General features: G+C 50.7%; 1 protein-coding gene across 1 annotated transcript in view; it reads right to left on the bottom strand.

The window, feature by feature from the left end:
• LCP2 (lymphocyte cytosolic protein 2) overlaps positions 1-12,124 on the bottom strand; it is a 45,666-nt gene extending 33,542 nt beyond the window's left edge. The window contains exons 1-3 of the mRNA XM_069483858.1: positions 11,881-12,124; positions 7,645-7,707; positions 2,438-2,484 (exon numbers count right to left, since the gene is read on the bottom strand). Of these exons, the coding sequence (XP_069339959.1) occupies positions 2,438-2,484; positions 7,645-7,707; positions 11,881-11,958 (188 nt within the window). The 5' untranslated portion in view covers positions 11,959-12,124. The remainder of the gene's footprint in view (positions 1-2,437; positions 2,485-7,644; positions 7,708-11,880) is intronic.
• Between the last annotated feature and the right edge of the window lie 12,944 nt (positions 12,125-25,068).

The following is a 25,068-nucleotide window of genomic DNA, read 5'->3' as shown; positions in this document are numbered from 1 at the left end:
GAGTTGCAGTTAAGTTACTGAGAAACAATTTGTTTCTTTTGAATCTTGCTTTTAACATTGGCTAGGAAAGACCAGAAAACTTTTTAGATTAGGGCTAATAATTCCCTACTATTAAGGCAAGATCCTTCTGTGCACTCTACCCAATGACTGTGCATCTAGAGGTTTTCCAACCAGGCCAGTAGGAGCAGGCACCATTTCCAGCCCTATGCGTGGCTACTAGCTCCTCCAGTCCTCCTGGGTAGTTCTTTTGTGAGCTCAGGTAGTCTCCTTTGGCACAGGTACCGCTCAGCCCCTGATGCAGGAGGTCCTCTGAACCTCTCCGGAACACTTGACAGGGCACTCCTCTCTGGCACCTGCTCCATGAGCTGCAGACGCCTGCAATGGCAGCTGTCTCCTCAATTCAAGGTGTCCACCAGGCTTAGCGCTGTGTTTCCAGCCCCTGCACCATGGCCTGGAGACTCTCTCCAAGCAGTGAGCAGTCACAGGGTTCGCCGCCTTTGTTCTCCATTGTCCTTGTCTGATGTCCAATGTCGTGAAAACTGCTGTTCCGTATACTTGCCTGGGTATTTGGTTGTTTCACGCGGGAAAGTAAATAGGATCCTATTACTTCATGTTGGTCAGAAAGCCAAGTTCCTATCACAGGATATAAATGCCTGCTGTGCCTTAGGATCGTCCCTTCGGTCGCGGTAGGGACCGTGGTACACGGGGAGCACAAACCCCACCTGAACAGGGCAGCCGGCATCAGATCCAGGCACTCCTGCCACGAGAGTGTGGGCCCTGCATTACCACCTCTTTCACTTGTTTCCAAAGAAGCTGGATTTTGTGAAACTTTTCTTGATTTTAAATCACAGCGTACACTAAACTTAACACGGCTGCAGGCTGGGTCTGGCCCCTGTGTGGGAAGGTCTCTCTTTTACATAGAACTGTGGCTTGTTTCTGGAGCATCACATTTCTGCAATCATGGAAATGTTCTACATCTGCTCTGGTATAGCAGTTACCAGCTCTATGTAGCTATTACAGTGTGGCTAGTGCCTCTGAGTAACTGATTTGTAAATTAAATTTAAACTTATATAGCCACATGTGGTTAGAGGAAATCCTCAGAAAGATCAAGCCATCTTCATCAACATTCCTCCCTGGAGATAGGCAGCGTCCTAAGGCAAATCCTTATTCCTCTCTTTTCCTTTTCCCTTCCAGACAAGGGACACCTGATAATCATGCTAAAAAAATATTTTTTTTAATTGAGCCTCTGGCATTTCTGTCTATTCATGAGATCTCCCAACCTCCTACTCATTTGGTCTGCTTCCCTTTTGTGAGTTCTGAGACCCTTGGAGCAAGGGAAAGGAACTCAGAGAATGTCCAAGTTGAGATCTCAAATGGGTAACACCCAGCCTAACTCTAGCCTATAGGTATGTTTACTTTGGGTTTCACGATATTTAAAAATATTTGAGTCAACATTTAAAAATTGAGATATATCCTATAAAGCCCATATTTCCAGCTACTCTTGATAAATTTGAAGATTGGACATTGTTGGGTCCACACTGGAGTGCAGTAGCTATTACACTCTTTGAACGGAGATTATAATATCTGGTTTGCCACAATCCCCACCACTCCCTAATGTTTCACCAACAATGAGGCTTTGTAGTGGCTACTATCTTTTTATCATCATCACTGTGCTATTACTTTTCTAATAGTGGAGAAATATTTCTCCCTATAGAATATTTACCACCGTTTTACTCAATGCTGGTAAAACAAAAGAAATCAGTGGGGCTTTGTGTTTTCAACCTGGCTCATTTTACATATTTCTGTCTCCTGCCTGGCTCCTGTAGGTATTTGTGTACATGAGACCTTTACTAGAGGGATGAAAAATGCATGGCATGATATGCATCCTCTAACTGCCATTTCAGCACCCACGGCAGACATGAGTAATCAACAGCAGCTCCATTTTCTCAGGATTCTTCTCAACACAACACCCCTGGCAGCCATTCCCAGGCAGTCAATATTTACGCACACCGATTCGCATTGCCATCCTTCATCTGGCTCAGCTCTCATTTTGCTGAGCTGGAAACAAAGGTCCACAAAAACTCAAGATATCACAGAGTTGATGATGACACCATAGTGAAACCTGTGGTCTCTCGGTGCTGGTGCTATTCTTAGCGGCCCAAGCACCCATGGGAAGAGAGGAAGTGAAAACATCATTGAGAGTTGGGCTTATCTTTGGCAAAGATCATCCAACTCACCAGCTGGGATGGAGCTGTTACTTCCTTTTCCCAACTCATCGTGTAACTTCCCTTCCCCACACCCTGCCCATGTCCCCAGCCATCTCACCTGCTTTCTTATTTCAAGCGCACAGTGACACGTAACTGACCCAGCCCCCCTAGACTACTTGCATCCTGACCTCTGTTTCCCAAACAGCCCAAGGAGTCAGGGGAGTACTTACGGCACCCGGAGCTTGGGGAACTTCTGGATGTCGTTTTCTGTCAGGTTCTGAAATGAAGACATGCATGGCAGGCAGGTTACAACCCGCAGGGAGGGCTCTGAGCCAGGCGAGAACAGTAACATGTGGAACAGTCTAGGGAGTGGTGGGGCCTGCGGCAAACTGAAGCATATACCGCCCACCCACCTAAAGCCGGCAGCTTCCAGATGTTGTCTAAAAGCCTGTGGGCTGGGCCTGGCGTTGCTGGCTCTACTTTTCCAAAGGGAATCCTGAAATATGGATTTTATGCAAAATGTTCTGAGTTTTTGATGTTGACAAATATTTTTGACTTAACCAAATAAAAACGATGAGAGCAAAATCTGTTACACCAAACAACTTGCTCTGTGGGCTGAATTTGGCTGTGTGGTGACCTCCTCCCTAAACTCACACCCCAGACTTCAGGGCCCCTCGGGCTCCACGTGGCCCAGCTGTGGCGAAGCCAGCCTGGAGAAGGGCTCGGCGCCCCGTTTACGCCATCACACCCCTGAGACTGTCACCAGGCCACTGGTGGAGTGGAGCTCTCGAGACGGGGGTGCAACAAAAAGGCTTTCCTGAGGGAACCCAGAGGGGAAGGAGAAAGAAACTCTGATTTGTCAAGTACTGACTCTGGGCTTTTGCCTCGTTACACTTTAGCGCATCCCCCATCGTCCCTGTGCTGTAGGGACTATCTGTAACACAGTCCCTGGAACGCTGAGGCTCAGGGACATTAAGGGAACTTCAGCTGGCAGGGGACGCGCGGGGGCTGGGACTCTGCTCTAAAGCATCACGGTCTCTTTTCTCCCAGCAAACCTCTCAGGTCTGAGCCCTCTGGGGGTCCCCGTGGCCTAAGCTGGAGGGGAGGTGGGGGGAGGGGGTGACAGAAGACATCTTGAAGGCAGGGGGAGGGTGGGCCTGCCAGTGTGCGGATCAGAAGAGAGGGTGGGCGCGCTTTCCACAGAGCCAGCGTGAGCCAGAGAAGGGGCTCCGGGCCATTCTAGCCAAGGCCCGTGGTCAGGGCTGGTGGTCAGGGTGGGGGCTCTGGAGTTGGACAGGCTGCGTTTGAGTCTTGGTTCATCCACTCGGCAGCTGTCTTATTTTGGGCTCGCACTCAGCCCTTCTAAGCCTCAGTTTCCTCATCTGTAAAATGGAGATCATTATAATATTCATAATAACACCCACCTTTCAGGGGCATGAGGATTGAGTGGGGTGGTGTATGTAATGGGTCTGGCACGGTGCCTGGCAGAGTGTGCGACTGAGAAGTTGGGGAGGAAGACGAGGAATCACTACCTCAGGAGGTGGAAGGTTGGGGGGGGGTCTGGCTGGGTCTTGGAGGTGTTTTTGCTTCTTTTCCTCCTCTGTGCTGAGAGCTGCCTGCCAGGTTGTTTGCTGCCCGCTGGGAAGAGCTGGACAGGCTTCCCTTTGAGCTCAGCTGGCACAGGGGCTGGGCCGGGGCATCTTGGCAACGTGCTTATCGGGTCCATCTGACCTGGCTCCTAGGAGCAGTTTCGGACCCACCCGCCTTACCAGACCGTGGGAGGCAGGGCTGGGGAAGGTCAGGAGAGTCAGCCAAGAGTCCCGAGAGCACCAGGCTTTTGGTCAAGCTTCTTAACCTCTTCTGCTTCTTGTTTTTTTTTTTTTTTTTTTAATGTCATTGAGCAGCAGCATCTCCTCCCTCCAGAGCTATGCTACTGTCAGGGAGGGGACTGAGGCTCATGTTCAGAGGGCGCCATGACGAGTTAAAGGTTCCTGGAGCTGCCAGAGGGATGACAGCTGGGCACCGGGCAGCTGGCTGCCAGCTTGTGTCGTGCTGAGCAGGGAACATAAGCTGAGGGAATTTCAGGAACATGGTGGAGGAGCAGGCGGAGGTGAGCACGGCTGGAGACACAGAGGAGCAGGTTGTTGGAAAAAGAACGACATTTAGAACTGGGACAAGAATGGTGAGGAAAGATGAGAGATGTCGAAAGAGGATTTCTGGAGAGTTTTGCTGTGTGTGGTACCCGCCCCCGCCCCCCCACCACCACTTTCAAAAACCTTCAGCAAACTCTGGGTCGCTTGTGTGATGGTTTTGGAGTCAGTCTGTGACTTTGCAGCAGTGTTATATGCTATGGGTGTCCAGAAGAGGGACACAGAGAGGACAAAGCTACAAACTGGGCCCTCCTGGAGAGGCAACATAGCAGACACTGCTGTTTGCCTGCTAATGTCCACTCTCTCTTTTGTCCTTACGACAGGTCCTGAATTCAGGGCTTTAGACATACTTTTTCAAAACATCTAACTCCCTAGACTCCTTTGCAGATGGTGGAGGTCACGTGACTCCATTGCAGCCAGTGAGACATTACCTAAAGTCTGCTGGATGAAACTTCTGGAAAATTTACTACTTTCCTGAAAAAAGGGGGCACACATTTACCATTCACCATGCACCTTTCGCTCTTTGCCCTTCCCCTCTTCCCGCTGCCTGCAACGCAGATGTGATGCCCACAGGTGGAGTCGCCAACTCTCAGCCATCCGGACAGGAGCTGTCGGCTTTTTCCACAGGCTGGATGAAACGTGGGTTTTAGATGGCTTCCTTCAGCAGCGCACCAGCCTGAGCACCCATCTGTACATTTCTTATGACTTGAGAAAGACCAACCTCTATCTGGTCAGGCCACTGTGGTCAGCTTTCTGTGACATGGAACCACATGCCTTCCCTTCCCAACTGACACAGATTTCAAGCACATTTCCTTCTCTTTTTACACTTCTGGCAGCATAGTGCCCCTATTTTCCACCAGATAAGGTTCTGTCCTTCTTAACGGAAAACAAAAATGACAGCAAGACAGATTCAAGGGGCCTCCTTGCTCCTACTTTGAAGAAGAAAGAAAAGAAAGAAAGAGAAAAAGAGAGAGAGAGAGAGAAAGAAATAGAGAGAGAGAGAGAGAAAGAAAGAGAGAGAAAGACAGAAAGAAAGAAAGAGAAAAGAGAAAGAAAGAAAGGGAAAAAGAAAGAGAGAAAGAAAGAGAGAGAGAAAGAAAGAGAGAGAGAAAGAAAGAATGAAAGAGAGAGAAAGAGAAAGAGAGGAAGAAACAAAGAAAGGAAGGAAGGAAGAAAACGAAGGGAGGGGAAGGCAGGCAGGCAGGCAGGAAGGAGTAACTAGGGCCTTCCACTTTTGCCTTGCATAGCAGCCTGGCCCTGGATATTACAGAGCTGGGAGGAGTGAAAGACAAGTAATTGGAGCTTACACCAGGAGTCCAAAATTGTCCCCAGAGCAGCTGGGGTGGATGATGGGCTTCCCCAGTTGTGGGGGGGAGGGCCCTGGGTTCTGCTCCCTGCTCTCCTGGCTCCTGTCTCCCCACTTTCTTCCTGTTCACACAATGAGCAGAACGTGCTGCGTTCTCTGAGGGACCGCCGAGTCCCAGAGGTTGAAATAGAGGAGACATAGCTGCTCAGAAAATACCTTTCGACCAAGGACATGACCCTGTCCTCCCAGGCCTGACACCCACAGGGGCAGTGTTGGGGGAATCCCAGAGCCGGGAGGGGCCGGCATCCGCTACAACCCGGCCCAATGCAGAAGGGAGCAAGGGAGGCTCAGGGAGGAAAGGGCTTGCTCAAGGTGACCGAGGGCAATGGGGCCACAGCAGGACGGTCCTCAAAGATGTTACCCTCCCTTTTTATTCAAACATGGTAAGTCTCTGTTCTCAGTGCTAAAGGCACCAGGATGAAATATTCGGGTTCAGCAGGAATTTGCAAGAACAGTAATGATAAAACTCCAGGAATTCTATTGACTCAAAGCTCAGTATAAATAAATAACATTGTTATAAGCTCAAACAGTTTTAGACTAAATTAAATGTATGCTTTAGCTCAAGTACTAGGTCTGTGACATAGAACAAATCACATCACACCTCTGCGTGTGTTTCCTCATCCGCAAAGAGGTGGTTGGAGGCCTTCCTGGGGATACTTTTCTGCTATAAAACAAGCTTCTAGAAGGCAAGAAATTACATCTTAATCACTTCTCTATCCCCAGCACTTGGCATGATCCAGCATGTGCAAGGACCTCAGGAAAATGCCTGTCATGTGAATGGATGGGTGGATGAACGAATGATTTAGGTGGACAGTGAATAAACACGTCTTACACGGCACCTGAAAGCAAAACTCAGACCAATGGGAGCACAGGTTTAGTCTCAGCGTGAGACTTCACAGCTGCCCAGAAAGGGGCAGATGACTATGGGTGGTAGTGAGCTCACCGTCCCTGAAGGAATTCAAGCAGATGTTGATAGCAGGGATGCAGTATAAGAAATGGATTGCTGCCTGAATGACTGGAGCCTGTGAACTCTCTGGTCCCTTCCAACTGGCCTGAAGTCAAAGGGTCAAGTTCCCTCACTGACTTACAGGCCATCACAGCTTCGCGTGCCTTCCTCACTACTCTGAATCCAGATTAGGAGCACCCGCCCCTTGAGACCTTTAAAGCCCTGTTTGCATTTCTTTTTTAAAGAGTGAAGCAACATGCCCAGAAGGGATGGATTGGTGCTGCCCGTCAGGGTCTCTCTTAACCCGAGGGAAAAGGTGTCACTTCAGGGAAAATGCTCAGACCACCGCCGACCACATCCTGTACCTCTGTCTCCAGCATTAGAGCTGCGTCCCTTTCCCTTTCGTGGCTTAGTGCTGACTATACGCCTGCCGCTTGGTCTTAGACTGAAAGCTTTCTGAATGATAACACAGTGGAGAGAGCCATGTCACTCGTATGTTTGACACAGAATCAACTATGAGTTTTGGTAGTGAGAAAGAGAGAAGTCATTGAAATAAAAAGATGATTCCGGCCTTTATTCCTCTCAGTGGGCATGTTCTCCAGAGGGAGAAACTGGAGGTGAGAATCATCTGTTCTCCGATAGGATCATTTTATCCCCTCGGGCTTCTCAAAGTGTGGATGGCGTTTGAAGAGATCTTCCAGATTTTTTCCCAACTGTACTTGGGTTCCTCCTTCTCCTCTAACTGTGTCTTGGTATCGGTGACAGACCTGAGAGGGGTCTGAATAGGAGGGTGCTGAGAGGTGGTGAGAGAGGGGCCCTATGGAGACTCTGGAGAAGGCAGATGCTGCTCCAGGGCCCCTGGGGACAGGCATTGACATGGGCGTCCCCAGGGACAGGGTAGACCAGGTGGCCTTGCAGCCACGGGAAAAGCACCGAGCATCCTCGGTTTCAGACGCTGCACTGGGCAGAGCTTACCAAAAATCGAGCGCCGTCGATGAGGTGCTTCCTCACTGCCCGCTCACAGTCCCTGTAGTTCAGCTGCGGGGGAGAAGGTGCTGTCAGCAACGCCACTCAGGCTCATGATGCCATTGGTTCCCCTCCCTCGCCTGCCCCAGAAGCTTAACACTTTGTGGTACTTGTGGCTAGCCAGTCCCCCCGCCCTCCCCGCTCCTGGCTAACAGAGGGGCCCTGTCCCCAACTCAACCCAGCTGTCACTACCCCCTAGGGACTGCCTGAAATGGAGAGATTGCCTCATTCTAAGGCTTTGGGGCCAAGCCCTCCATGAAGACACTGTCTTCAAGGCATACAAAGCTCTGGCCACGTGCTCCTTAGGAAGTGGAGAGGAGCTTCAAGAAGAAAACAAATCCCACCCAGACACAACCCCAGTGAGCGCCGTGATGTGTTTCCGTCAATGCTTTCTTCCCAGCTTGTTTCTAAACACACTTGAGGTTATGATTTGCAGCCAATCTTGTTCTCCTGACTTTTTTTCCTTAAATTACCTAAAATGATACTCTAAGCACTGCCTAGTGTTATACAAACCTGTTTTGAACAGTATTCTAATGGCTTCAACATTATTTAATTGCTTCCTTATTTCTGGACCTTTAGATTGTTTACCAAATTGCTGTTTCAACAGTGATAACTAAAAACAGCTAATAATTATTGAGCACTTTCTATAAGGCAGGCACTGTTCCCAAGTATTCAAATCAGTCTTAAGCCATTTAATCCTCACATTTTGTAGATGGGGAGGGAGAGGCACAGAGTCAAGTAACTTGCTTAATAAGGTTCCATGGGTGGTAGGTGACAGAGGTCACAACTGGGCTTTGGAGCAAGTCTTTAGTATCTCTATCAGGAATGTTCTTGTTTTTAATAACAGTGTTATTCACATACAGCAGTAAAATTAACAAGTGAAAGTGCACCTTCGTACGTCATCCAGAACAAAATATTGAACAGCATGGATATTATTCTGCACATTTTTTTCTCCCTATTTAAGATAAATTGTTTAAGTCAAAGTCTCAGAATAAAGTTATATAGGAGCCACTGGAATGAGCATTTTTAAGGTCTTGGTTATTTTCTTAAACCAATCAACAATTGCATGAAGTGCCCATTTTGTCTTGTCCACAACAAGAAGCATTCACATTTGAAATATCTCTAAGTTCGATGCTCCGGACAGGCGTATTTAATGTTAAATGTTTGTCCTTGAGGATCTGAGGTTCTCCCCCAGGGGTGGGACCCCAGTTCACGGCGGTTTTCTTTTGGGGCAAATTTAAAACTACGTTCTCATCTTATGGCCAACAAACCTAAGGAGTAAACACAATTGTTGTGACCTCTTGGCTTGGAAGGGTGGGTGCACATCACACTAAGAAAGCTGGTTTAGGGGTCGATGCTGAAAGCAAGCAGCATCTCCCGGGCCTGGTACACCCTTATCTCCACACAGGGGGGCTGAGCAGGTCTGGGAATAGTCAACTGCCTGTAATTCATCATTTTCACTGTCATCGTTATCAGATAAATCTCCGATTTTGCAGAGTGCTGACTGCATCTAGCTGGACAGAAAGCCCAGCAGACTGGGACCTAGACGTTTTATTTGGCCCCAGTAAGATCTGGAACTGTGGGCCTAGAATCTATATTTTTAACAACCACCCTAGATGACTCTTACAAGCGTCCAGCTATGGTAGGCACTGGTCTAGAGCAGTTACATGGCTTTATAGATGGGGCAACTGGGGCCCAGAGAGGGAAAGGAAGTGGCCTAAAGTCAAACAGTAAGCTGAGATCCCAACTGAGATCAAGACATGTGGCTCTGAGCCCTTGCAGGGCCCAAGGACACTCTCCTGCCAAGTCAAAGGGAATCAGAGGGGTTGAAGAAATACCAAATGCGATCTCAGTCCTCAGGAGCTTACGTTCCAGACACAGGCTGAGACACACATATCAGGTCAATAAGACGCAAACGCCCGCCAGTGTGCATGGGTGTCCGCAGCTCGGGGCCAGTTAATAAAGCAGGAACAGAGGAAGATCAAACATGAACGTGAATTAGGCCCCCTCTGTCTGCTGAGTGCCTCACACCATTGTTTGCTTTAATACTCACAAGCACCCCTTTGGGTCAGTTATTGTTGGTATCTCTGTCTCACTGAAGAGGAAGCTGAGGCAAGGAGAGGAGACATAACTAAGGGAAGGCCACCAAGCTAGCAGGTGGCAGAGCAGGGATTCAAACCAAGGTTTCTGACTCCAGAGCTGGGTGGGGCGGTGTCTCTGAGGGTGGACTGACCCCAATACTTCAGTAGAAACTGCGCCTGCGGATTGGTCCTTTAAATGGCAGGTTTGGTCGCTAAGAACCATCCCCAAATGACCCCACGGTCCATTCTCTGTGTGTTTTCTCTTGGTGGGGTGGGAGGAGGTGGTCACAATCTGAAGGGTCTCTATCCGAGTCGGGGAGGGTGCGGCTGGCACTCCCAGGATCTTGCCCTCAGCCTCCTTGTTCCTGCCCTCGATCCTTTTATGCCAGGAGCAGGAACCTGTCCCAGTGCTATGGATTTGTCCCAGGCTCTGCCATCTCCAAGGAGAAAACTCTCCCTTCCCCCAGCTCAGGCGGAGAGATGTCCCCCTGGATCATCCCTGACCTGTAGTCCATCTCCCTGCACTGACGGGAATTGTGCCATTAGGTTCTCAGTTGTTCACTGGTCGTATGAATCCCCTGGTCACGCTGGAAGATGGGGCTTGTCTGTGCCTCTCCGCCTGCCTGCAGGCTTTCTCTGCATGCCAATCCCTTTCTCCTCTCTTTATGGAGGTAACGTGCCACCTTATTCCATCTTGGCAAATTTTACCTTGTTGCCCCAACTTATTTGGTCTACATTTAAGGAAAGTATTTAGAAACACCCTTCAAAAGCCAGTTGTGCAAAATTCTTTGCTGAAACCTAAGTTTATTATGACCTTGTAGAAGGAAAATAACAGAAATGAAATTCGCAAAACATGGCAAGTAGCAGGATCTGTGGGCTGTGCCCCTACCCTGCCACACCCAGTTCAACATGTACACATTTTCTTCTGCAGGCTGGGGAAGAACTGTTGTGACTGTAAGGACCTTGGAACTGCGCAGACTCCAGGCTCGGCTGTGTCCTAGGGAGCTATGTGTCCTATTTCAGCCCCTTGGACCTCAGTTTCCCAGGAAAAACAGGAAGTCGAATTAGATGACTTCTCAGGTCTTAGCTTTAGAATCTCATCTTTATGTCTGGATTAGTAACTGAGTCGGATGCCAGCCTGCAGGGGTGAGGGTGTTGGAAGCTCCAACATCCCTCACAAAGCATCTTAGCCCATGGACAGGGGTGGAGGGCTCCTAACTGAGTCATGTGGCTTGAAATCTGCCCACACAGGTGTGTGGTCCCCACTGGCAGATGACCAAGCTTGGGGATCCTTGAGCCTCTCCTCCAAGCCTGGAAGATAGGATAGCAACACCCTGGTCCCAGCTCTGCCACAAGCCTGGCTCTGGCTCTGCCTGACTAAGCCTACAGGGGTATACGGGCCTCAGTTTCCCTAGCTACACACTGGGGCTTGTATCAGTTTTCTGGCCTGCCTCATGAGACTCTCATAAAGTTCTAATGAGACCTTGTCCCATGTGAGAGCTTGGGGACCCTTCTCTTGTGTCATGTGCAAAGAATGCCCAAACGCCACGTCTGGCATTGCCCACCATAGCTCTCCCACCCTGCCTGTCCTTTCTCCCAGCCCAGGACTCCACATCTCCCCTTTCTGGTAAGTAGCCTTGATGTCCTTAGCAGTTCTCTGCATCTTAGGGCATGGACTTTGAAGCCACACAGGCGTGACTTGAACCCTGCCTCTATCACCTATGGTCTCTGGGGCTTTGGGCTGTTTAACTCCCCGGAGCTGGTTTTGCAGCTGAGCTGAGGGGACGGATGACAATATTAATCAGCCAAGACAGTGGGGAGTGTTAAGTGGGCCAGTGCCTGTAGAGCACTAAATTCAGACCCCAGCACATAGTAGGCACACACTCGCGTGAGGGCTCCCCCTCCCACCTTTCTGTCCAGAACTAATTGCCATGAAAACTCAGTGGTCTACATGGCTCTCGTTCAACTGGTAAGATAGCTGTGGGGTTGTTAGTTCCATCACTATCTTATACACCTCGCGCGTTCTGTCCCGATTCTATTTGCAAGCCTCTGCCCAGCCCACCAAGGGCAAGACCACCAGCCCAACCAAAAAGTCCAGGCTCACCTTCTTAAAATAGTCCGCAAGGCTATCAGGGTCCCAGGCCAGGACCTCTGAGCGAAAGGGCACATTCCTCAGCGCCATGGCTGCTCTCCAGGAGGAAGCTCACAGGCTGGGCATGGGCGCTTCACCCATAGACAGAGGACCCCAGATCCAGAGCTCGGAGGCGTCCTTGGCTCTTCCAACTCCCAGCTAACCTCTGGAACAGCCTTCTTGGAGCAGACCGTCTTTTGTGTTGTAGCCAGATCCCAGAAAGCAACGGCTTCCTCTGCGAACAAATATGGTCTCTTCTCAGAAAACGACTCAGCTAGTTTCCTTTACCACTTCCTCTGCTAGCTCTAAATAAGTAAACAAGGAAGCCCAGCTCTGGGGGCTTGAGATGCAGCGAGAGCCACAGGCTTGGTAATTCCCCACTGGCCCCAGTCACTCCAGCCTAGTAGGGGGACAATGAAGGGGACTTAAACTCCAATGTGAGCCCAGGTATTTTTCCATTAAATCTCCTGGCAACCATATGTATGCACCACATTCCTGCTCGGCTGGGTCTATGCAGACCAAAATCTGTCCTGACAATTGACCTAAAATATAGACAATTTCCCACATCAGTGAACTGCTGGCCTTTTGATGCATTTCTACCACCTTCCCCTCCCATCCCACAGATGCCATCGAAAGTTGGGATTCCATCAGCTGCCTCTTTACAGTTCATCGTGAGAGCGACCTCAGCAAGGGAGCGAGTCAGGCAGCCAGGGCTGAACAGGGCGCTGCACTGGGCTGACAGGGCTCAACTTCTGCTGGGACCATTTCTGCGCTGTGCAAACTTAGGCAAGGACTTAAACTCTGGGAGCCTCAGTTTCCATATCTGTAAAACGGGAAAACAGAGGAAATGCCTCATGCACATAGAAAACATAATTGCATTTAACTAGACAAACATTACAAAGAAAAATTAAAAAGCCGGAAATTTAATGATTGCTCTTGATGGTGTCATATATTCCATTCACTGTGTTTTCACCGTATATTCTATTCACTATTGAGTCCACCATATATTCTAGACAAAGAGCACATTCCCTGGAGATAGGAGACGGGAATCTGCTGTTTTCTTAGTCCATTTCAGACCCATGTACTTCTCATAACTGAGCAACTTGTCAGCGGAAAGTAGATCCAGTGTCTAAAAGCACCTATATTTGTGCAACATGCCAACCTCTAAACACAAGTTAGCTACTTCATCTAATACTCCATGCACGCACATACACACACACACACACACACACACACGCACACGCACCCATCTGTTCTGGTGCTTGAGGAAAGAACTGAGCTCTCTTGCCCTTACTGAGTTGGTCCTTGAGGTGGTGCCTTCCTGAAGGTTTTCGAGGACATCTTTGGCCATGCAAGTTTCCATCTTCTGCATACTCTAAGGAGCCCCCTTGTCACCAAGTATACCTGCCTCACTAGCAGTTTGTCAACTTAATGCATTTAGTTCCAGGCCCTGCACCTGAAAAGTGGGTCATAAATGCAAGCTGGTGTTAACCTGACTCAGAGGGTGCCGGGGGCATTCATCAAGGTAGCCTAGACCAAGTGCTCCTCACAGGGCCTCGTACCTACGAGCTCTCAGTAACTGATCATGCTGTTTAAAGCTCAGACCTGCTGTTCAAAAGCTGCATCACTGGTGAAAGAGGTCACTTCGTCTTTCAAACCACCAGCATAGCAGCAAATGATACAAAGCCATTTGAAAAGAGAGGGAGAGAGAGAAATCACTTCAAAGTAGAGTAATCAAAGATGTCATGGAATTAACTGGTATTTAAGCAGAGCCCTGGAAGATGGGAGTACACAGGAGGGTGATCCTGACCTGAATCAATCTCTCTCAAAATACACAACACCTGTGGAAGGGAATAGTCCAGATTATCCTTAAAAGTAGAAGCTATACATATACATTTTTTTTTTTTGAGACAGGGTCTTCCTCTGTCACCTGGGTAAAGTGCAGTGGCATCATCACAGCTCACTGCAGCCTCAAACTCCTGGGCTCAAGCGATCCTCTTGCCTCACCCTCCCCAGTAACTGGGACTACAGGTGCATGCCATAACACTTGGCTAATTTTTCTATTTTTAGTAGAGACAGGGGTCTCGCTTTTGCTCAGGCTGGTCACGAACTCCTGAGCTCAAGCAATCCTCCCACCTCGGCCTCCCAGAGTGCTAGGATTACAGGCGTGAGCCGCCGTGCCTGGCCAATATATATATATTTTTAAATGATGTCCACCCTTTTGCAGGACAAGAAAAGCCTACAGAAAATCAGAAGTTGTACTGAAGGTATAGGTAAATATTAGACTCCTTTAGAAGAATAATCCAATAATTGTGGCCAAGAGGGACAGTCCATGGAGCTCATTTAGAAGGTAGCCACAGCAGTTTAGAGACCTGGATGACAGTAATGATGACAATAAGAACCATAAGAGATGCGATGCTTTGATCTCTTCCTATGTGCCGGAGAGCACGCTGAGAACTTCACACTGATCGTCTTACTTAATGGTTGGCACTATTATTATTTCTACAGAAGAGAAAACTGCATCTCACAGAGGTGAAGCTACTTGCCCCTTGTACTTGGCAAGTAGGTTGCACAGCCAGGTCTCCTCCAAAGTTTACCTGAGTTCAGAACCCCTGTCCCTTGCCATTTGCCACCTTGAGGCTCTGAGATGTTACCTAAGTTGCCCGAGGTGGAGTCGGGATTGAAACCCAGGTCTGTCTTCCGAGCCTGTGAAGTTTCCTCCCTGTGGTCTGCCTCCCATAAAGACCAAGCAGGGTTGTCCATCTGAACAAGCTCAGAAAAGGTGACAGCACTTGGCACAAGGCAGGCATCTGATGCCCCCTGCCCGCAGCAGCACAGGCCCATTCCTCAGAAGGGCAGCGAGCAGCTGATGCAAGGGGAAGCTTGTTGCCTCAGGCTGGCGCCTTGCCTCTTCCCCAGGCCTCGGTGATTTCCCAACACTCATGAGTTTCACATCTCCTGTCCCCAGCTGGAGGGTTCCCAAAGCTCCGGGAGCAGGGCCAACGAGCCCCCAAGACAGGCTCAGGAGACTAGAAGGAGCGGTGTGACCCTGTGCGGGCCAGGCCACTTGGCTCAGCCTCTGGTCCCTCACCTATAAAATGGGGCACCTCGGGGTACAGCCATGGCAGCGGGAGTGCCATGAGGATAGACTCCAGGATTAGCTCAGTTTGGTTGAGATCATCAGTCTGTTGGGCTCAAGCATGACGCAGAGCAGAGGGTGGGATCAGGGAGGCCGCCGTGAGTTACAGCAGTGACGAACCTGCAGTGGGGAGACCCTCGTCCATCTCCCTCTCCCTCCCCAAAGTAGCTGGAGAAACCCAGAACTTATAAAAGAGAAAATTAAAACGTTAGCAAATTAAAAGGTTAGCAGAGGCTCTCTTAGGCTTTGTGATTCGTATCTCAAGGTTAGGAAAAGGGCAAATGATCTCTGAGCACAACGAGAACCACATTATCCTAGTACACAGGGATCGGGCCTGTGGAATAGGAAACATTAAATGCACAGTGGAGGCTGTGGACGAGACAGCAGTCCTTGCAGGGAGCGCTTGGTCAGGTTGCTAGAGCTTAGGAACAAAAAGCAGATGTGGGGGCAACAAACTTCAACCCAGGGTGGAGGATCAAGCCCTTCTCCTCCCCTCCCTTACCCGCCGCGTCCAGACACGACTCTCCCTCCCGGTCCCTCTAAGCCACAGCAGAATTGGGTGGGGAAGTAACTGCCTTTCTTCACAGGAATTCCAGGGGTGAGAAAAATACCAATTCACTGGAAGAGACTTGGAAGTTATGGCTTGTGTGTGGGGGGTGTGGGAAGGGGTCTGGGCAGTTGTTGCTTAGGGACCAGGAAGAAGGGAAAGTAGGGACTTTACGGATGAGAATGTGTCTGCTTTCGTAGGAGAGGAATCTAAGAAGTTCGAAGGTGGGTGGGAGGAAGTGCTTATTTGGATTGGATTTGGATCTGGCCCAGGGGAGAGGCACAGGTGGTGGCATGTGGCCCAGAGAGGACACTGACGTGGGATGCCACCAGCAGTCAAGAGGATGCCCTGACATGCGTCCACCCAGCCTCACTGCCTCCAGCTTGTTGCAGCTCAGATCTATCACTGGAGGCTGAGATAAATCGATGCTGGAACTTTCTGGAGGGCCTGTCTGGGTTTGCCTGTTGGGGGACAAAAGGCTGCAACGCTCATCCCCGTAGGGAGGGGGCAGTTTTCCCACCTTTCTTAGAGACAGGCCACTGCAGCACTGTCCCCTCCGTGTCTGGCGTCCTTCTGGGTAGCACTTTGCTCCGCCCACACCGGGGGTCCGTGCGACCCCACAGTAGCCCTTCTCGCGACCACACTCTGCTCTGTCTTGACAGCCACCGAGGCCCCAGCCCCCCAGCCCGGACGCGGGTCTCACCGCCCCCAACCCCATCCTGGGATATCGCGGGAGGAAAACATGAACCAGCCGCTCTGTGAGAGGCGACGAGGAGCAATATTTTCCACTTCCTCACAGCCAACAATTTCATTCTTTAAAAAAAACTGTTTCATCCCCCTTTCTCTGTCTCCCTGGCCCTGGCCCTGCCGTTGGAGCCGCGTCCGAAAGTGGGCGGAGGAAGCACTTATTTGGACTTCCTGCCACCCTCCCCCGCACCTGCCCTATTTCTGACTCGGGCCTGAACCCCGACAGCGACAGCTCGGAAGGGAAACTCCCCAACGCCGGCCAGGGCGGGCGGCTCGGGCAGAGGGCAGGAGGGGGACGCAGGCTCCCCCGACGACCACCTTGCTCCTCAGGCAGGAGGGATGAGGGCAGAGTTGGGGGACGGGGTGGGTGCAGGAAAATAAAGGCAATCTTCCCCCAGCCAGGGAAGGCAAATGTGACCCATCCAGGGGCTCCCACCAGCAGAGCTGCAGGCCCGGATAGTACTCACTTGTCCCCGAGACAAAGTGCAGATTTGCCTCACACGAGAACAGAAGGGGTTAGAGGTTAGATGGGGGTGTGGGAGGAGTGGATGCAGCCAGAGGCATGGAATTTGCCTACCATCACTTCCAGGGGGCTTCAAGCCTTGGGGAGAGGAAAGAGTAGGTCCTCAAGTGACCCACATAACTGCTCTTTGTGAAAGGCGGAGAGTTATACGTACCCATTTTACAGATTGAAGAAGAGGCTGCCGGAGACCACATGCTTGTCCAAGTCTTCATAGATAATCAGAGGTAGAATGTGGGATTTGAAACCAGATCTGTCTGATGCTAAGAGTCTTTCCACTGAAAGAAGTAGTTTCCAAGGACAGAAATTTTACCAGGTGGAGAATCAATATTCACCTAGAACAGGTCTTGCCAAACATATTCAGTAGGCTGTGAAAGACTGGATATTTTGTCTCCGACTTCTCCTAAAATGATGATCCTTGCTTTGCATACATTTTTCTGTAATTAAAAAGAAACAGGCTTAGCAATCTAACGCTGTGTTAGTGGTGTGGGTTCACCGAGTCCCTCAGTCATACCCTGCAAGGAGGGAGACACCTGCTCAGGGCTGCCGGGCTCGGCTGGATCAGGCTGAGCTGGAGATGGTAGGTGGGGGTGGTGGAGGAGGAGAGTGAAATAAGGGAGGAAGGTGACCCCCAGCCTCCATTCATTCCAGCCTGGGCCCCTGAAGAGGCCTGCGTTGCTTCTACTGTAGAGACGTTGGAGCAGCCGGCCTCTCCGTGTTCCAAGCCAGGTTCTTGAGACTGTTCTTTTGAATATGTGAATGCCCCTGGATCCTTCTAGTAAGTTACATTCGTGCTCAGGTTGGACAGAGTTGGATTCTATTGCTTGCAACCAAAAACCCCTGACTCTCTCAGGTACATAGACCGTTGTATTTAATTTATCCAAACACTGTCAGGGGGGAAGAGGAGGTAGCTGGAGTGATGAAGAGAGCCGCGGACTGGGAGGTGGGAGGCCCCAGGCTTGGATCCTAATCAGGCAGCGCCATCAACTGGGTGTCTGCCCTTGAGCCCCTTTTAAGTTTCCTCTTCTTTAAAAGGGGCTGATAAAACGTCACATCCCTCTTGGTGCTTTTGCTGATAAATGAAATTGTTCGTGTTACAAGCCTGTCCCGTGTCTGGGGTATCATGGCGATGATACAGGTACATTTCCTTCCCCCAGACAATTTCTAGAGCTTTCTTTCAGTGCAAACATTCTCTGATCTTCTCAGTAGCTGCTAATTTCTGTCCGCCTCTCTCTGGAGACAGAAACAAAGGAAATACAAGTTGATGTCAAGGAGCTGCTCTGTTTTCACAGAGTGTCACTGGAGGGTGACCATACGTGTGATCTGCCAAACCAGGACATTTTCGGAAGTGGAGGAAGCACTCTTTGTAACTTGCTGGGACAGAAGGCAGACTTTGAGGCCACCCCTGGCAAATGACAGAGGCACCCCAATAGCATAGTTCTCATCTCATTATCCTGATGTCTCATCCGCCCCACCTACGCAGAATTCCTGCTCCTCACTTGTTCTGGTAAATGGTGAGTCTATCTGCGTTCATCAAGAACCCGAATCCTGTTTGCCGCAGGCAGAAATCCCATATGTAACTCACTGGGGGCACGTTGAGCCTGTGCCTGCCGCGTGTGCCCCCTGAGCTCCGTGGCTGCCAGGGCCCAGCTGTCCAACGAGGCCTCTTCCGAGCATGGCCTTCTCCTGCCCTTGCTGGGACTAGGGGTCCATTTTCCCTTAGAACGGGGAGACTGCACAGGCTCCCAGCTCTACACTGAATGTGTGACCAGCCACAACCGTGCCAGATTTTCACAAACTTCCCTCTTTCCAACCCCCTACCGCCACCATTGTTCCTTCTGTCTCCTGCAGAGTTTCAGGCCCTCACAAGGGCCCTGACTGCCAGGGTTGTGATTTAGGAAGTCTCGCCCGGGCCACTGGCGGCCAGGATTTCCCCAAACTGCAGCATCCTCGGACAGGAGGGCCTTTCCTCCTGTTTGGGGGGCTCCGTATGTGAAGCTGGGGTCTCAGGGGGACTCAAGTCCACGCTGGGGATTTGGCAGAATGATCCTCCTGCTCCAGCTCTTCTTCCCAAGGCCAGTGCTTCAAAAGTTTAAAATCACAGATAATTCTGTCTTTCTGAAGTCAAAACCTGTAGGTCTCGAATAATGTGTTTGAATCCCAATTCTGTCACATTCCAGCTGTGTGACCTTGGGCAACTTACTTCTCTGTGCCACCGTTTCCAGGGGGGTGGGAAAATCTGAACAGCAGCATGGACCTCACTGGATGTTTGTGAGGATTCGGTGCAATAGAAGTGGAAGCACAAACTGCACCTCCTGCCACCCCGTAGCCGGTGGCCTTGCCGGCAGTTTTCGCCATTCTGAACTCATCTGACTCATTCACCCCTCCCAGCCCACAGTGGCAGTTGCTCCCCGTTGTCGTTCAATCCTGGATTGTAGATAACACTGAGCTCCCCTCTCCTGTGTCACCTGTGGGTGAGGATCAGTTGCACACACCGCTCTGTGATATTTCCAATGTAAACAGATAGCAGAAGTGCTAGAATTGGGCTTTCCTAATAATTAAAAAGAGGCACTGCGGACTCGAAAGCTGATAAGGGCAGGGGGAAATGCAAGTGCATGACGCAAGCCCGGTGGGAAGGACAGCCACCCAGCACAAGGCTTAATGGCAGCCTACTCCGGCACGAGCGCCAGGGAGTGATCGGGCAGGGCAGGGCTCAGCTCAAGCCCATTGCTGCCACATTGCAGCAGGGCACACTGGGGCAAGAACGTGGCCCTGTGTTATCAGATCTTACTTCGAGGAAAGCTAGAAAAGTATATTTTATGTAAAAAAAAAAAAATCAAAAAGAAAATGTGGTCACCCGTAGTAGGCAGATGTTCACACCCTAATCCTGGAATCTATGAACATTTTAGGTTGTGCAGCAAAGGGGATTTATGGTTGCTACCAGCTGACCTTAAAGTAGGGAGGTTAGCTGGGATATGTGGGTGGGCCCAGTGTAATCAGGAGTGTCCTTAAGAGCGGAAGACGGGTGGGAGAAGGAAGAACGAAAGGGACAGGTGACTGTGGGAGAAAGGCGCAGAGACGCAGCACTGCTGGTGTCAAAGGGAGGAAGGGAACCACAGCCACGGAATCTGGGAAAGCAAGGAAAGGGAGCCCCTCCTGGAACATTGAGCAAGGAAGGAACATAGCCCTTTAGATTTTTGACCTCCAGAACCATACGGTAATAAATTTGTGTTGTTTTAAAGTCACTAAGTTTGTGGAATTTGTTATTATAGCAGCAGCAATAGAAAACTAATACAACTACTACCTTTAAAAAAAAAAAGGGCAAACAAACCACATCTGTTGGCTGTGGAGCCACTGTCAGCCACTTTCGATTGAGAATTACTGAATGACGTGCACTTTTTTAAGCCAGAAGGACTTGGAAATCAGCACCATGGACCCCATGACCTCAGGGGCAGGGAGGGCCACGACCACACAGCTGTGACTCCGATGGGAAGGCTGAGTCTCAGAATGTCCTCACAGTGCTCCCCAGGCATCTAGGGAAGGCAAGTGGAGGAGAAGAAATGTTGGTAGTCCCTGCCCATGTGTAGCTGTCAGATGCTTTTGGGCCTTATGTAAACACAACCGTACGTGGCTGGGATGAGAAAGAAATAGCAACTTAAGTGGTGCCATTTTGCCTACTGTTCGATTCAAGGAGTGAAGGAATGACACAGGTAAGCTCAAAAAGGCCAACCAGCTGTAGGTGTTGTCTTCAGACTTAAACCTTGTCCAAGAGGAGACTCCCTTCCAGACACAGGGCATTGTGCTGGGGCCCTTACCCATCATTGCTGTCAACTCTGTGGCCTGCTTCCCTGATGCATGTCCCTGTTTTGCATGCCAGCTGCATTTCCTTTTTTCTTTGTCTTTCTTTCTTTCTTTTTTTTTTTTTTTTGCACATGTAATTTCAGAAGCACCATCAGTTTCCCCAGAAAGCTCTGCACTGAATGCGAGCATGGACAAGTATATCTTCACTGAACATTATGTCAATGGTTTTCTGGACCCTGGATCCTGGACTGCTTTACACACAAAGGATGCCCCTCAAGACTGTGGCATGTCTGAAGTTAGCAGGGTGTGGTGGCATGCCCCTGTAGTCCTGGCTACTTGGGAGGCTCAAGTGGGAGCATCACTAGAGGCCAGAAGTTCGAGGCTACAGTGGGTTGTGATCACATCAGTGCACTCCAGCCTGAGCAACAGAGCAAGACCCTGTCTCTAAAGAAAGGAAAAGAAAAAAAAAAAGTGTCGTGGCATGTGTAGAGTTGAACCTCTGGGAAATGGAATCAGAGACTTTTCAGCATGGAGTGACAAGGGCCCTTAAAGGGACGTGGCCCTAAAGTGGCATGGGTATCTTTTAGCTGTGGGTGTTCTGTTTGGATAGCAATGCTCCTCACTGTCCCCACTCCCCCAAAATGACTTTGAAAGCATTTAGCTGGAGCCTGTTCTCCTCCTTCGTCCACAGCCCTTAGTCCTCCCAGGACCTTCGGCCACAGAAGCCCTACCATTCAGCTACGGTCCCCGCCAAGCCCAGGAAAAAGTTTGAGTTTGTGACAGTGTATCTTTATCCAAGGCCCACATTTAATTCAATTCGCTTATTCAACAAATACTTACTGAGCACCTTCTCTGTGCCACAGGATGTAATGGGGTTTCAGGAGTGAACAGAGAGTCATCGGTCTCACAGAGCCTAATCATGGTAACAATGGTGAGAGTGACGGTGAGGGTGATAATTAAGAAGCACTGAGTATTTCCCTTGTGCCCGGGTATTTTCCTCACTTTAAGATGAGGAAACTGAGGCACGGAGCAGTTCAATCCCTGTGCAGCAGGTAGACATTAACACAGGAGCAAGGAAGAGGTGCACTGCCATTTTGGGCAGTGCAAACACAGAACTTTCCATCATCGCTGGGAATTCTACTGGGCAGCCCTGGCCTAGGGTGTGGTGGTCAATAATGAAACTCCGGAACTTGAATCTTGCTGTAACACTCACCGGGTGGGAGACCTTGAGCAAATTCCTTAACCTGGCTGCTCTCTATGTCTCGGGTTATTGATCTACCAAATGTGGTTCATAATGATGCCACCCTCCAGGGGGGTTGGAGAAGGTGAATTAATTCTGAGCTGTTTAGAACAGTGTCCAGCACACAGCAAACATTTGATCAATCACTGCTGCCGTGACAGATACATAAAGTGATGGGAGGTGGTGCTAAATGCTATGAGGAAAAGTAAAGCCAGGTGAGGGGACAGAGGGTGACAAGGTCTTGCTTAGACAGGACGGTCAAGACGACCTCCCGAGGGGGTGGCATCCAGATGGAGTCCGGAAGCCAGACTTGTGGATAACTGGGAGAAGGACACACAGACAGAGGCCGAGAGCAAAGGCTCAAGGCCGGGGCTTGCTTGGCATGTCCCAGGGACAGCAGAGAGGCCAGTGTGGCTGGAAAGGAGTGATCCAGGAAGGAAGAAGAGAGAGATGGGCTTGGGAGATACTAGAGGACCGTAATGAGGACTTCGGCATTTGCATGGTGGGAATACGGTAGGAGCACCTCGTGGGTTTTAAGCAGGGAAGTGGTGAGGTCTGACTTACATTTTAAAGAGTCACCTTGCCGGCCATGTGTGGCTAGAAGGCCCCGGCGGTGGGGGTGGAGGTCGGGAGGCCTGAGCAGAGGTCCTCCTGGCTCCCTCCCTCACCTCCGTAGGTCTTGACCCAGAGGTCACCCTTTCAGAAAAGGCTCCCCGTCCTCCTGCCCTGCTTTATTTTTCCTCTTTATCCTAAACTGATATACAATCTATTTTACTGACTGGGCTTACTGTGGGCATGAGGGCTCACGTGAGGGCATGACTTTTGTCAGCTTTGTTTGTTGCTGAATCACTACAGCAGTCCCTGTCACAAACTGGGTGCTCGAGAATGAACAAATGGTATAGAGAAGGCGGGAATCAGGCAGTAGGTGAGAACGCTGAGGCCCAGAGTGGGAGTCACTGGCCTAACACCGCAGCAGCTGGTGGCAGAGCCCGTCCTGGGACCCAGGCGTCCCCGCCTCTCCCCACTTCATGTAAGTTCCTTCATCCTCAGAGCTCTCAGCGAGCATGTTCCTCTGTGCTCAGTTGGCACTTTTCCCTTGAACCAGCTGTGTCTCCACTGCCTTCCGCATTTTCTCAGAACGGTTTTTCTGCTTGTCTGGACTCTCTCCTTCTCCGCAGGCCCAGCCCCACTGCAACGTCCAGGGAGTTTTCTACACCATGTGAAAGGAGAGGAACAGGAAGCAGATGCCCAGGCTGGCTTGTGGGCAGTCTGCACAGTAGGGTGCAGGGGGTGGGGGAGGGGTGGAGCTAAGCTCAGCCTCCTGCCCCCAAACACAGGTGCAATGGCGGGCCGAGCAGTGTGCTCTGGTACCTGCCCAGGGATTGCCCCGGGAAACCCCACCAAATCTGCCCTCAAGAGCAGGGCAACCCAGGAGCTCAGGCCGCCCTCCCCTCTGTGCGGTGGCCTGGGGGTCCTTAGAGCTGGCCGTCCATCATGCTCTCCTCCTCCCTTTCGTGACCAGTGAAGACAGCGAGCTCCTCCAACCCGCCTGCCGCCCGTTCTGGGCTCTCACTCCATCCTGCCTCTGGTGTGCCAGCAGAATTCTCCTCCTCATTCTTTGCATTAATAATAGTGACAAAATGAAGTGGCTACCTTTTAGCATAGCTACCTTTTATTTCATATCAGGCGCTTCGCAAACCCACAGTCCTGCATCTCCCATTTCACGAATCAGGACACTGGGCTTAAAGGTTACCCCATGGGTGGACTTGGGCTCAATCCTGGGGTCTGTCTGGGTCAGTTCTGGAGCGTGTTGTCTTTTCTCCAGACACAGTCATCGTTCCCTCATTCATTCACTCAGCACTTTTGCATCGAGCCATACTCTGTACCAAAACGGTTCTAGGCACTGGGTTATGGTGATGAACAGGCAGACAAGGCTCTGCTCTCAAAGAACTAATTCCACGCACGCAGTGGGAGAAAAAAACAAGGAACAAGAAATGAGCACACAGGGCAGGTAATGTCGGATGGGATAACAGTTCTGCTCACCTCGAAACAAGGTAGTGTGATAGGGGAGCACGGCTGTGGGGCCTTCCCGATTGGCTGGTCAGGAAAGGTGACTTTATGCAGGGTGAGCAGGTGCCAAACATCGCTGGAGGGAAACTCTCCACTGGAAGGTGGAGTCCAGGTCAGGGAGGAGCCAGGGACTGAGGCAACGGGGAGGGAGTGCCAGGAGGGTGGGGAGAGCATGGCTTGCGGCGGAGAGAGTCCCAGAGTGGTGCAGAGTCTTGAACCACTAACCGTGTAGGGGCGTCTTCACTCACCTCCAGCCTTCTGTGTTAAGTCATGTAAACCGTCTCTTCTATTGTGTTTAATGTCAAGCAACTCTTCGATCGTTGTCCCTTTTCTCCCCTCTATGCCTGGTTGGGTCCCCTAACAAGTGTGTCTCACGAGGAGGCTTAAAGAACCATCATGGCAGAAAGAGCAGCAGTAATGTCCTGGAGCTTCGCCCGGGGACCTTGCCAGGCTGCACGTCCCTCTCACCCTCTGCTGCTCCCTGGGCAGCCGGCCGCCCCCCTCCCGCTCCCCACCTCTGCCCCTGGCCTCACATTAGATTCTCCTTCTCTGCTCTGCCCAGCTCCCTTCAGATGGCAGGCGTGGGCAGCCCTGGTGCCTGGCTTTGGGTTTGGCTACCTCTCTTCCCTGGGCTCAGGGATCCCTCCTGGCTCTTCCCAGCTCCTGCCTGGTCACCTGACCAGGGCTCTGGGGCCCCAGGACCAGACTCAGCAGAATCACCCCGATTCATGAGCCATGGGTGGTAGATTGAGACCAGGCATCTTCCAGCATTATCAGGTCCTTTCTACGAGAACGTGCAAATGGCTCCTCCTTGATTCTCTTCCTTCGCAATGCTGAGCATCATGTCCTTTGGAAAACTTCCCTGAACCTCCACATGTGGGCGAAGGGCCCTGCTAAGTGCTTCAGGGGTATGCTTCACTCACCCCTCATACGGCGCCATCTACACGTGGCCCTCTGGCCGCACATCCCACACCAGAGTATGGTCTCCGTGAGGGCAGGTCAGCATAGTATCTCTGTGGCTAACAGGGTGCCTGGCACAGATGGATGAATGAGCTTCACAGCTGGGTGGGTTGAGGCTCGAACTGGCCCCACTGTGA

The sequence above is a fragment of the Eulemur rufifrons genome, chromosome 10 (assembly GCF_041146395.1).
Source record: "Eulemur rufifrons isolate Redbay chromosome 10, OSU_ERuf_1, whole genome shotgun sequence".
NCBI classification, from domain to species: domain Eukaryota; kingdom Metazoa; phylum Chordata; class Mammalia; order Primates; family Lemuridae; genus Eulemur; species Eulemur rufifrons.
This window is presented reverse-complemented; position numbering and strand designations above follow the sequence as displayed.